The following is a 12498-nucleotide window of genomic DNA, read 5'->3' as shown; positions in this document are numbered from 1 at the left end:
TAAGGACAGTTCACTGGGGAGTCTTTGTGCTCCACCATCTTCAACAACGCAACTCCCTGTCCTCACTGCGGAGTCCTGGACAAATTCCGGACACTGTGTCTACTGATGGGGAAAGTGTGCGCCAACCTGCCAATTCCTGTGCCCTGTTGTGGAGGGCAGTGGCTGGGCCATCCTTGGGCCCTGAGGCCCAGAGATCTGAGCCTCTCTTAGCTCCTGAGCTGAGGGAGACTCAGCAGAGCAACTTGAACTTCCAACTCCTGCACTTGCTGCTGTGAGACTCTGGGCAGGGTGCCTGCATCTCCTGAGTCCCCCCATGCAACGGGGATAAAAATACTCATCTTGCAAGGATGCAGGAGGATTAAAGGAGATAATGACGATCTCCATCATTTACCCGGAGCTCGCTACGTGCCAAAGTCTCTTCTAAACACTTTACCTGGATTAATTATTTTAATCCTCATACCGCACGAGGAGGGTTCTATTCTCATCCCCAGATGAAGAGCTGTAGGCACAGAAAGTTCAAGTAACTCACCCAGGGCCACACAGGACCTAACCGGTGGAGCTGTGATCTGAACCCAGGTGACCTGGCTACAAAGCTTGTCTTCTCAACCACGGCACCGCAGCCAACAATGACAGTCATCGTCATAATAGCAACAAGCCTTCACTGAAACCTTGACTATGTGCAGGCCCTGTTAACTGCCGACACGCGTGCCCTCGAGTGTCCTCATGGCAACGCGAGGAGGCAGGCGATGCCATTCTCTCTCCCGCACAGCTGAAGACCTTGGGGCTCCAAAGGTTAAGTGTCTCGCTCAAGCCACACAGCCTGTGCGCAGGGGAACTGGGGCTTGAGCTCCGGGGCTATGTGAGCCCAATCCAAAGTCGATACCCCTAATCACCTCCCTGGCTGAGTCAAATTCCGTTCAAGTCCCAAACCACTGTGGTGGGGGTGGGGGTCTTAAAATTCATTTAGAGAGTCATAACTGGAATTTAAAAAATAGAGAACTGTCTATTTCATTACAAAAACTGTTAGCATGTATTGCCCATAGTGAAGAAGGAATTGTGTGAAACCCCTGTTCCAGTTATAGATGTGAGAATGTGTATGTGTGCACGCTGAATGGCAGTGTAAAAATATATTTCTTATTACGGATCACATTCTCAAAAAAGAAGTTAGGAGCTGGGCGTGGTGGCTTGTTCCTGTAGTCCCAGAGACTTGGGAGGCTGAGGCAGGAGGATCGCTAGAGCCCAGTTCGAGGCTGCAGTCAGCTATGATGTTGCCACTGCACTCCAGCTTGGGCGATAGAGCAAGACCCATCTCTGAAAAAAGAAAAAGGTTAGAACAGCAGTGGCCCAAGGTCAAGACCTCACAGAAAGCTCCTGGCACACAGTAGGTGCTTATTCAATGCTGATTTCCCCAGCCCGATTTGCTCCTCCAGGCGGGGTGCCCCGCCCTGCACCGTCCCTTCTTCATCCTCCCTCAGGACGAGGGAATGAACTGTCTCATTCTGAAGCAGCCGCAGCCTCATTACTGGCAAAAGCTCACGACTTGGGTACGTTTAGTAATGCATAAGTTGCTGAATTAAACATTTTGAATGTTTTCTTTAATAAATATGTAAATATTCATAAAAATCGAAATCTATGGAAACAACATTCCTATGGGCTCGAATTAACTCAGCATTCCATAAATCTGAGGCAAGTGTTTTCCTTCTGCTCTCCATGGCATGATTTGCATGTTTGCCTCCCCGCTTCCTTTCCAAGCCTCCACCCTGTTCTCTGAATCGCTGAGCAACCTGCCTTCCCCACAAGGGCAGGTTGCCCTCCCCTGCTATGCAAGCCCATAATACTCCCCCTTTCCCACCCCAGCCACCCCGGGAAGACTGTGCAAGTGACAAACAGGCATTTTTAAGTGCTAAGAGATTTTCCTTTTCCAGATTGTGTGATTTTTTTTAAAAACACAGGCTTTTAATCTGTTATCTATTGGTATTTAATCTTTTCATCCCAGGACACTTGTGGGAATTGAGAAACTGGAAAATGAGAGTGTTGAACTGTATATAGAATGATCTGTTTTCTCCTTTTCTCCCTCTCTTCCTCCCTTCCTACTGCCTTTCTCTGTGGTTAGGATGGCGTAGACTTCATTGGTAATCCTGACATCCAGGATAAGGCAGGGGTCTCTAGGCTCCTTCCCTCCTTTGGGGGTCTAGGATGGCGCTGTGTCAGGGATGGAGAAGATCCTCGGTACTCTGGCACAGAGCTCGGGGCGCAGGGACTGCCCAGGAGCACAGAGCTTCTCTCTTCCCCTTGTGCTCCTGCTGGTGATCGAGGGCCATTAGTCCTCAGAGGTCATGCGGACCAGGGGGTCTGCCCTGCAGCTGCTGTAGCCAGACATCATCATGGTAACAGGCAGTGGGCTTGGCAAAGTGGTCGTTGTGGGCCATGCCAGCTCCAGTGTCGCAGGTGGGAAAGTGGGCAGTCACAGGAGACAACCTGGTCCTCAGTGCAGCCCAGAATGTCTTTCGATGACCCCCAGGTGCCCACATCACCACTTTCTTGATGCCACTGTACTTAACAGCTTTTTCCAGATGGCAAGTCAGAGCCTGAACAGATACCCCGAGGGTGGAGACACAGGGGGCCGTGCCAGTGAACTTCCCGTTCAGTTCAGGAGTGCCCGGGCTAGAGTACAGCGGCATCATCATGGCTCACTGAAACCCCGAACTCCTAGGCTCAAGCGATCCCCCTGCCTCAGCTCCCAGAGCAGTGGGGACTACAGGCACACACCACCACACCTGGATAATTTTTTCTATTTTTAGTAGAGACGGGTCTCCCTCTTGCTCGGGCTGGTCTCCAACTCCTGACCCCAAGTGATCCTCCCACTTTGGCCTCCTACTGCTAGGATTACAGGCAGGAGCCACTGTGCCCAGTCTCCATTTACTTCTGAATTAAAGACTCCAAGCCTCCCCTTCCACCCCAGCTTCACTATGGGTGAGGGGAGGATTTGCTAAGCATATGTTCACAGCTTCTGGGACGAGCTCATTCATTCATTCATTGCCTACCATGTGCCAGGCATATGCTCCAAACTAGGTTACAATAGTGAGTAAAAGCAGTCAGAGCTTCTGTCCTTATGGAGCCTCCTGTCTGGTGGGGGACATGGGTGGCCAAGTGAGTGTTTAATGACAATCAACAGGAGCTGCGAAGGAAGACAGTGGGCAGTGCAGACCGGTGCACCTGGAACCTTAACGCACACAGGACTTGCCTGGGCACCTTGTTAAGCTGCAGACTCTGATTCTGTTGGTCAACGAAGTCCCCAGGTGATGCTGAAGCCACAGGCCCACAAGCCACACTCTGAGTAGCAAGAGTTTAGACCGTAGGCCGATACAAAACTACAAATTAAAAATTATCAGTTTTCTGTCTATGAAAATAAATCTCCATTCCAGAAGTCACAAACTCAAAAGCATACTGGGGCCAAGAAGATATTAATAATATAGAATAAATGAGCAGAGCATAAGACCCAGTTTTGACATGAGGAAACTGAAGCTGCAGGCTGTGTGCACGAGGTCACACTCGTGTGTCATTTCGCCTGTGTGTCTGATTGTGAGAAGCAACTTACCCAGGGACACAGACACTTTTTCATTCATTCACGCAGTCAATAAATGTTTTTCACGCACCTACCGTGAGCCAAATCAAAAACCCAAATCTTATAATTTGTTAACTTAATGTTCTTGCCAAAGAAAGCCGCTGGTCTTAAGGCGTCAGATCCACATTCAAATCTTGGCTCTGCTGCAATACTGCTGTGTGACCTTGTGCCTGTCACTTCCTCCCTCCCAGCCTCGGTTTCCTTGTCTGCAAACTGGGGCCGTATCTTGCACCTACAGATGAGGCAGGTACCTGACAAATGGTAACTGCCCGACACACAGGAGCTACTAAAAGCTTTTCACTCTCCTGGGGGCTCTTGCTTAAGCCACTTAAATCCATGAGCCCAATTTGAATGTTCACACTTTTTTCACCTCTCACTGGGAGGATTAAAAAGCTAATGATTCTGAAAGCAGCAACTGCTGTTATGTGGCCTAATTGGACCCCCGGGGCCGGCTTCTAACTGATCCCTCGTGAGATGAGACAATTTCTAGTGCCAGCGAGATGTCTCGAGGCGGGTCTTTGCTGAGAAAGGTGTATGTCTGTAAACTGGATCAGCTCATCTCCCTGGTGCGGGAGATTGAAATCGCTCCCGTACCAGGGACAGCGATGGCTGAAAAGCCACCGTCCTAGTTCAGACATGTGTGCTGCAATTTTGACTTTCACTGAGTAGCTCCATGACCGTGAACAAGTCCTTTGTCCCTCATGGGAGATGTTGCTGAGGACAGAAAGGAGTGAGGCAGCATGTCCCAGACTGTGATGATTTTAGGAGATCAATACATGCTCTTCTATTGAAATCATCACCAATTAATTTTCATGTGGATTAAAATCATAACTAAACTATTGAAGTCATAACTTTTCAGTTCTGGAACTGACTGAAGTTGTCCTTTCAAAATGACCTTATTTCAAGGGAGTTGTTTTAAAGAAAAATTATTAATAGTATTCAAGTGGCAGCAGAGGTGGCCTGGATGTAAGGCAGAAAGTGGCTCAAGTGCCGTTTGTGACATGCTGCTGTAGGTGGAAGCTCTTTCCCCGTGGAGCGCACGATGGGATTAGTAATAGTCAGCACCCTTTTCTGTAAAGAGGGGACTGGCAGTCCCCTTCACGCTGCAGCAATACCCCCCCCCCCCCCCCCCCCCCCCCCCCGAGTGCGGCTGCTGTTCTGTGCAGGTGGAGGTTGTTCTGGGTGTGAAGGCCGCTGGGGAGTTACTGGCTGAGGTGGGGAAGGGAAGCTGCCACATGGCTCCCCTGGCCGGCACCTGGGCAAAGCTCTGGGCAGCTCAACCTGGCTTGGATGAAATGAATCAAAACCTGCCAGCCCCAGGCTGGAACCGGTGAGACTGAAACTGAAAATTAGGCCTTGTCACACCCAGGGCAGAGGAGGTGCAGAAAGTGAGAGAAGCTGCCAGCCCGGTTTGTTTGGAGGGCGGTGGTTTCACCTCTCCTTGGAAACAATAAGATTATAGCATCGGCTTTTGAAAAATGCATCTGCATTTTAAAAGACAAATTTTCCTCTATTCAAGGTAACTTCTCTACCACCCCATCCCCTTCCAGAAGACAGGATACAATTCAAATCCAGTTTTCCCACGAGTAGTAATGAGCGATAGATAATATTTCTCAAGGGGGTCCTGCAAACCAGGGCGCTGTGCTAAGGGCTGCATGAGTGTTACCCCTTTTATTCCCACAACAACCCATCAAAGAAGGTATCATTACCTATACTTTACAGGTGTGGAAAATGAGGCAGGGAGAAGTTAAGGAAACTTTACTAAGGCTTCAAAATCAGTATCAACCTGAGGTTATCTGTGCTCCCTCAAGACAACTTTGTATGCATCCACCCATCACTCCGCCCACTCATAAATAATTTTTAAGGATGTACTATGAGCCAGGCACTGAGTTGTATGCTAAATAGGAACAGGAGTTTAAATACACACACACACACACACACACACACACACACATACACACACACACACACACACACACACACACACACACAGAGAGAGAGAGAGAGAGAGAGAGAGAGAGAGAGAGAGAGAGAGAGAGAGAGAGGAATGAAAAACTGTCTTTGTCCAGAAGGAATTCAGCATCTAGAACAATGGTTCTTAACCTTGGGTACACAATAGATTCTCTGGGATCCTTTAAAAAAATTCAGATGCCCGGGCCACATCTCCGACCCATTAAATCAGACTCCCTGGGATGGGATCCAGGCATGACTATTAAAAACAAATACACAAAACACTTCCCAGGTGATTTCTATATGCAGCCAAGTGTGAAAAATCAGTGCTGGAACCTGGTTCTCAAGGTGTGGTCCCTGGACAAGCAGCATCATCTGCACCTGGGACTTGTGAGAAATGCAAATTCTCGGGCCCCTGCTCAAACCTTTACAGAATCAGAAAGTCTGGGGCTGGTGCCCAGCAATCTCTGTGCCAACAAGGCCTCCCCAGTGATTCTGATGTGCAGTAAAGTTTGAGAACCACCGAGCTGGATTTTTGCTATTCAGGAAGTGGCTGGTGGACCACCACACTGCCATCACCTGGGAGCTGGTTAGCAATGCAGATTCTCAGGCAGGATCAGAATCTGCAGTTTAACAGGGTCCCTGGGTGATTCCTGTGCACATAGGGAGTGACACCAGCTGACCTCTCCTGAGAGCCTTCTAAGGGTCAAGACTCAGCAAAGCCTTTAAGATGCACGGCCACGTGAAATCCTTCCTAACCCCACAAAGGCCTCTCTCTACCATGTTCCTGCTTTATTTCTTCACAGAAATTATCACTCTCTGAAATTCCTTACTTTTTCTAATTCAGCACCTGTCTCTTGCATCAGCACATAAGCCCTGAAAGCGGGGCACTTGTCTGTCCGCTTTGCCACTGTATTCCCAGCACCCACACCAGCTGGCCCACAGCAGGTATTTGGCAGCTATCTGCGGAACAAATGTGTGCAGCAACGAACATAATCTTCATTATCTAGGAGACTGAGGCTCGGAGAGGGGCAGGGATTCCCCCAGGTTGACACAGTGAGCAGGGGATGGCTCCAAACCCACAGGATGTGATGTGCAGTGGCCGTGGGGAGGTGCTAAAAGTGCCCCTGGGAGCGGAGTGACTGTCAGGATGCCAAGTCCCTGAGGCAGGCAGAGGGTGGGCTCCATCCTCACACACAGGAGGCTCATAAAACACTTTGTCGAATACACGATTGGACGAATGAGTGAGCAACTATGGAATCTCCCCGTGGAGAGAGTTTTCACAGGACGTGGAAGCGAAGTGGAAGGAGTGGGAGTTTGGAGGGCAGGACGGAAGGGGAGCCCATCCTAAGAGGTTGCCTTTCCACCTCTCAGGGTCTTCCTCAGAGAAACCGTGCACGTGTTCAGACAGCAGCTTACATGGCAACGCTCCTCCCAGCGTTGCTTTTAAGGGCACAGAATTAAAAATAGCAAAAATAACCTGAGTGTTTATCTGCAGGGGAATGGCTCAATGAACTGAGGCATGGTCAGTCTTTGGCACACTATTTAGTTAAAACAAGGAAGTAGATCATTCCATCTATCTTGAGTGAACAAAGCAAATTATAGTATAAGAGCTTTTGCATTTCAAACCTTTTCCCAGCAACTGTAATTTCTACAGTAAATGTACTTTGATTAATATATATATCTGGACATCCATGAATTATATAAATATTTATTGACACATATGTAATTGCACAGGAAAAGGCCTTAAATAGCACACGCAAGGCATGGTAACAGGGCACTCCTGGGGAAGGGAGGGAAAGGCTGAGACTGGGTGGATGTGGTGGAGGGGAATTGGGTCTAATATTTAAAATGTTTACAAAGATTGTGCATTTCTATATTACCTGGTGACTAGAAATTGATTTGTCTTTAAAAAACCCTCAAACATAATAAAGAAAGAGGAAGGGAAGGGCACTGGACAGAGGTACGGCAGGTACAAAGGCTGTGTGGTGTGATGCACGCAGCCTTACAGAGAGTGGCATTCATTCTGTCACTCAGTCCTGAGCCTTGCAGAGGTCTCTGTCGGGGGCTCAAGCGGGCCAGGGCTGCCCCCGGGGAACTTGCATCCTGGTGGGCGAGGCAGGCAGACAGCAAGGGAACCGCGCACAGCCTCTGAGAGAGCAGGAACCTGTAGACAATAAAACAGGCCCCAGAACAGAGGGCGGCTGGGGGTTCCGCGGGCTCCACCCTCAAAGCTGACCAGAATCCAAGCCCTGCTCACCACCTCCACCACAGCTGCCTCAGTCCACGCCACCAGCACCCCCGCCCGGGTGACCGTCACACTTGCCTTACTGGGCTCCCTGTCCCCAGTCTGCTCCCATGCCCAGTCCGTTCTCACACGCAGCCCGAGGGATCCTGTCACTGTGCAAATCAGACCGTCCCTCCTCTGCTCATAACCCTCCCCGGCTCCCTTCGCACACAGGGTGGAAGCCAAAGTCTTTCCAGTGGGTCACAAAGCCCTGCAGGGTCTGACCCTGGGTATCTCTCTGACCTGATCTGCCTCCATCCGCCCCCTCACTCACTTGGCTCCAGCCACACACCAGCCTCCTTATAGTTCCTCAAGTGCTCTGAGTACACGGCTGCCCCAGGGCCTTTGCACTTGCTGCCTTCTCTGCTCATAAGGTTCTGTGCAGCACTTTCCCTGACCTTCTGCAGGTCTTTACTCAAGTGTTGCCTTCCCAGTGACCTCTTTCCTAGACACCCTAACAATAACTGCACCCCTCCACCCTTGCATTCCTCAGCCTCCTGCCCTGCTGTTCTCCCTCCATAGTGTGTATCACCACCCAACATGCTATATGTTCTGCTAATTTATTGCTATTGTCAGCCTTCTGTCTGGCCAGCACCCTAGCGTAGGCTCCGTGAGGGTAGAGTGTTCTGTGCTGTCTCCCTAGTACTTAGAACAATGCTGGACACGTGGCTGAACAAACATTTGTTGAACAAATGAATGAATAAAGAACAGTTACTTTCCCTGGGAAAGACCCCTCCGATGAGAATGGAAGGAACACAGATGGTCCTGCAGAGCCTGGGGAAGACTAGTCCAGGCAGAGGGAACAGCAAGTGCAAAGGCCCTGAGGCAGAATCACACTTCCCAGTTAAAGCAGAAGAAAGAAGACTGGGGCTAGGCCCAGTGAGCAGAGGGGCCAGGGGAGGAGAGGAGTGTGGAGGCTTCCAGGGACAGACAGGTAGAGCCAGATGGCCAAGGGTAAGGAATTCAGATCTTATTCTATGCATTTTAAAAACACCAAGTTCTCTATATTTTAACTCATTTCATCCTCACTAATTTTATGAGGTCTGCAGAATAATTATTCCCATTTAACAGATGGGGCAAATGAGCCCCAAAGAGGTTAGGCCTCTAGCCCAGGGACCCACGGCTGGTAAGAGGCAGAGGTGGGAACGCAGTGGGAGCCACTGGAGGGGTTGGGGGTCCATGTTCCCTCCAGAATCCCTGAGTGCAGGCCCCATGGCTCACGCCTCTCTGGGGTTCTCCTCTGAGCTGGACCCTTGAAGCCACTCAATAAAGACTCTGCAATAGAAGGAATGGCTCAGGAGGAGGGAGAACAGGAGGCCAGGCAGGAAGAGCCTAATCTGGCACTTGGGGGTCACACTCCAGGGTGGAATGTCCCCTACAGAGTGGCTGGAGCTCACCACAGTGTCCAGAGAGAGAAATGTATATGTGTACCCAGACCGCACCACCCCACCGAACCCACTGGCCCTACCCACTCTGAATTTGGAAGCAACCTCTTTCTGCCCCACCCGCCAAAACCCTCGCCACGGTGGCCAGCTTGCTGCAGGGAAGAGGAAAGGAGACTCTAAGCTCCAAATCACAAAAAAAGTGTGTTTGTGGGTGACACCACTTGGGGGGGAATTGGACATCTGGGGTCTGGAGACGCTTAGAGCTTGGCAGAAAGTGATTTAGAAGTGGGAGCTCTGCAGCCAGCGTGCCTGGGGTTGATTCCTGTGTGACTTGAAGCTGGTTACTTAACACCCCCGTGCCTCAGCTTCCCCATCTATAAAATGGGCTCATAGCTTAATAGGGGATAATAATTAAATGAGAAACAGCACTGTTTACTGATTTGGAGAATAGACTTTGCAGTTAGTTTACCTGGGTTCTAATGTTGGTGATCATTTGTCTGCAGCTTCTCAATCAAGCTACTTAACCTCTCTGAGCCTCAGTTTCCTCATGTGTAAAATGGGGTTAATAACAGCACCCGCTTTTTAGAGTTGTAGGGATTAAATGAGAGCCCTGTGTTTGCTCTGATGGTGATGGAGAAGGAGGAGGAGAATGAATCTAGATTTATACTGCTTTGAACAGCACCTGGCACAAATATGTGCTCACAAAATTAAGGACAATAGGGAGTGGCAGGGACTCATTTAAGGGACAGCAGCCTCTCAGCTCCTATCAGTGGCAGCCAGGCGGGAACGTAGGGCCAATGTTGCTAAAGCATTCAGCATTTCAAGAGAAACCAGAAATCCAGATTTTTATGTGAATACTCCCAATTTTTACAAGTTCACTTTTACTTAAAACACAATGTAAACCGAGCAAAGTCACACTCAAGGGCCAGACTTGGGTGTGGGCTGCTAGTTTGCAAGCGTGGTTTTGAATTCACAGTGGGTATTTGATTCAGAGGAGAACAACAATGGAATGACAGTTTAATGATTTACTAGGCGCCACGGTGTGCCAGGAACTTTACATGCCACTGCCTCATTTAATTCTTGCCATCAGCACCCTGTGGAGTAAGTCATCAATATGTCCCCATTTGACAGGTGAGAAAATTGAGTCCCATGGATTCCAAAGGTGCTGTAAAATAATTTTAAAAATAGTAATAAAAGAAATTTTAAAAAAGTAAATTGAGGCTCAGAAAGGTTAAACAATTTGCCCAAGACCGTTGGGCTGGGAAGCAGTGGGACTGGGATTCAGACTTGGATGCTCCTCACTCGGCAGCCTACACCCTTTCCTGTCACTTACCAGCTCTGAAACGAGGACAGTCTTGGGTTGACTTGTGCCTCTACTCAGAGAGAAAGAAAAAGATAACTTTTTTGGAACAGGGCTCAGTAAATGTTCTCAAGCTCTCGGAGAGCTCAGGGCAGTTTACGTGGACACTGCAAAGTGCCAGGAAGAGCGCGGGCACGCTCTCTACCACCTGGTTTTGGCGTGGGAGCCCAGACCGCTTGGTGGCACTTTTACTGGGGTCGTTCCAGCTTCCTAACCAGCATGCAAGTGAAATGTCATTGTATTGGTGACAGCAATAATTACTCATGGAAAGCTGGATTTGCTTCAAAGCAAATTCCTTGTGATGTTCTGTTCCCACTACACACGCGTCACTCTGGCTTTCCGCAACAGTTATGTAGCATTTGTGCCGCATGGGCTGGACTTAAACACAGACAGTGAAGGAGAAAAAACTAGGGGTTCTCAGAACACCAGTAGCAAATCCCAAAGCTGGCCAAATAAAGGGTTAAGCCCAATGGTTAAACATAATAGCTTAACTCCAAACCCTACCAGGAAGGCTGACAGATCCCAAACAGAACAAACAATAGCTGGAATTGTTCTAGTGAAAACTAGTTCGGCTGCATCATTTGCCAATAATTTTTTAAACAGCTTTAACTCTCGTCTGCTTCCTTGACTCCAACCCGACCTGAAAGCAAAAGGCAGCCGAGGGCTTGTCCTAATGTCAACCCCCCCCCCCGCCCCCGTAAACAAGACGCCTGCCTGGACGAGGCGGTGGCAGAGAAGCGCTAAGAGGACAGAGCTGCGACACTGTCAACACACCAAGGGCTGAGCTTGGGACACATCCGAAAGTGACTTTCGTCTGTGGTGGTGTCAGCATTTCTTGGAACTGGAGACCAAGAAAGTAAGTTGAGAACACGAATGAGCACACATTTCCCTCTAATGACAAGACAAAATAGTTAGCGACATACACCAGCGTTTTGGTTCAGAGGCAACAACTTAAATGGCAGGAGGAGAAACTGTCCTAAGGACAGTGCTTTGGAAAGGATGCATGTCAGTCCCTTACTGTATTCACGGGGACCACCACACCTGTCTGCCAAAACTCGCGACAGGAGGCCTACCTTTTCTGCCACTCAGAGTCCACGCGGCGGAGTCGGCACAGTTAAACTTCAGTTTATCCAGACAATCGCTGCTTACGGTGAGGCTGGGTGAGATCACTAGTTCTAGCATTTCCTTGTACCTGCAAGAAAACAAAGGGAAACATAATTTATTCATTAATTATGCATGCTTACTAATGATTCCTATTTCTTTCCCTAAGAGTATAAATATTAAAGCTGATTACCTAAACCCAGCCTTCTTATAAATTCTACATGATAAAAATTCACTAAACTTTTCATCAAAGGGAAATGAGGAATTAAAATGAAGTACTTGCTCCCCACCTAGGGAATACACCCACTTGATTAAAACGTTCCCCTCCTGCGTGCTGTATTTTGCCATTAGAAAAATTATATTTTAGTCTCTCTTAAATGTCGTCGGAACGAGCCGGGGCAAACGAGGGAGACTTCCCAGCAGAGGAAGGGAGAGGCAGGCAGAGAGAGGGCGTCTGAATTTGGATTCCCAAAAGCCAGAGGCCTGGGGAGAGCTTGGAGTTGACTGTGGTTAAGAGAGAAAAACGGACAGGGTGCTGTTTGCACAGACGGAGGAAGGCTCCAAAGGCATCGGCGATATTAACACCTCTGTCCGGACAGCACCGTCCCACAGCCCAGCAGTGCGGCCAGAACCAAGAGAGAAAACACAGCCTCCCGGATTACTCGTGATTTTGATAATATATATTAATATCATGGGAGGCAGGGAGAATAGGAACAAGACTCTTTGGGTCTTTCTCATTTTTTTATTGAAAACGTTTCCAACTCTTGCACCAAGTCGGTATTTATTCTTC

General features: G+C 49.0%; 1 protein-coding gene across 2 annotated transcripts in view; it reads right to left on the bottom strand.

Moving 5' to 3' along the window:
* EYA2 (EYA transcriptional coactivator and phosphatase 2) overlaps window positions 1-11793 on the bottom strand; it is a 138811-nt gene extending 127018 nt beyond the window's left edge. For both annotated transcript variants that reach the window (XM_045528492.1, XM_045528493.1), the window contains exon 1: window positions 11681-11793. In XM_045528492.1, the coding sequence (XP_045384448.1) occupies window positions 11681-11789 (109 nt within the window). In that variant the 5' untranslated portion in view covers window positions 11790-11793. The remainder of the gene's footprint in view (window positions 1-11680) is intronic.
* Between the last annotated feature and the right edge of the window lie 705 nt (window positions 11794-12498).

The sequence above is a fragment of the Lemur catta genome, chromosome 17 (assembly GCF_020740605.2).
Source record: "Lemur catta isolate mLemCat1 chromosome 17, mLemCat1.pri, whole genome shotgun sequence".
In the NCBI taxonomy this organism is placed as follows: Eukaryota; Metazoa; Chordata; class Mammalia; order Primates; family Lemuridae; genus Lemur; species Lemur catta.
The sequence above is the reverse complement of the archived record's forward strand: the minus strand, read 5'-3'. Positions and strand labels throughout refer to the sequence as shown.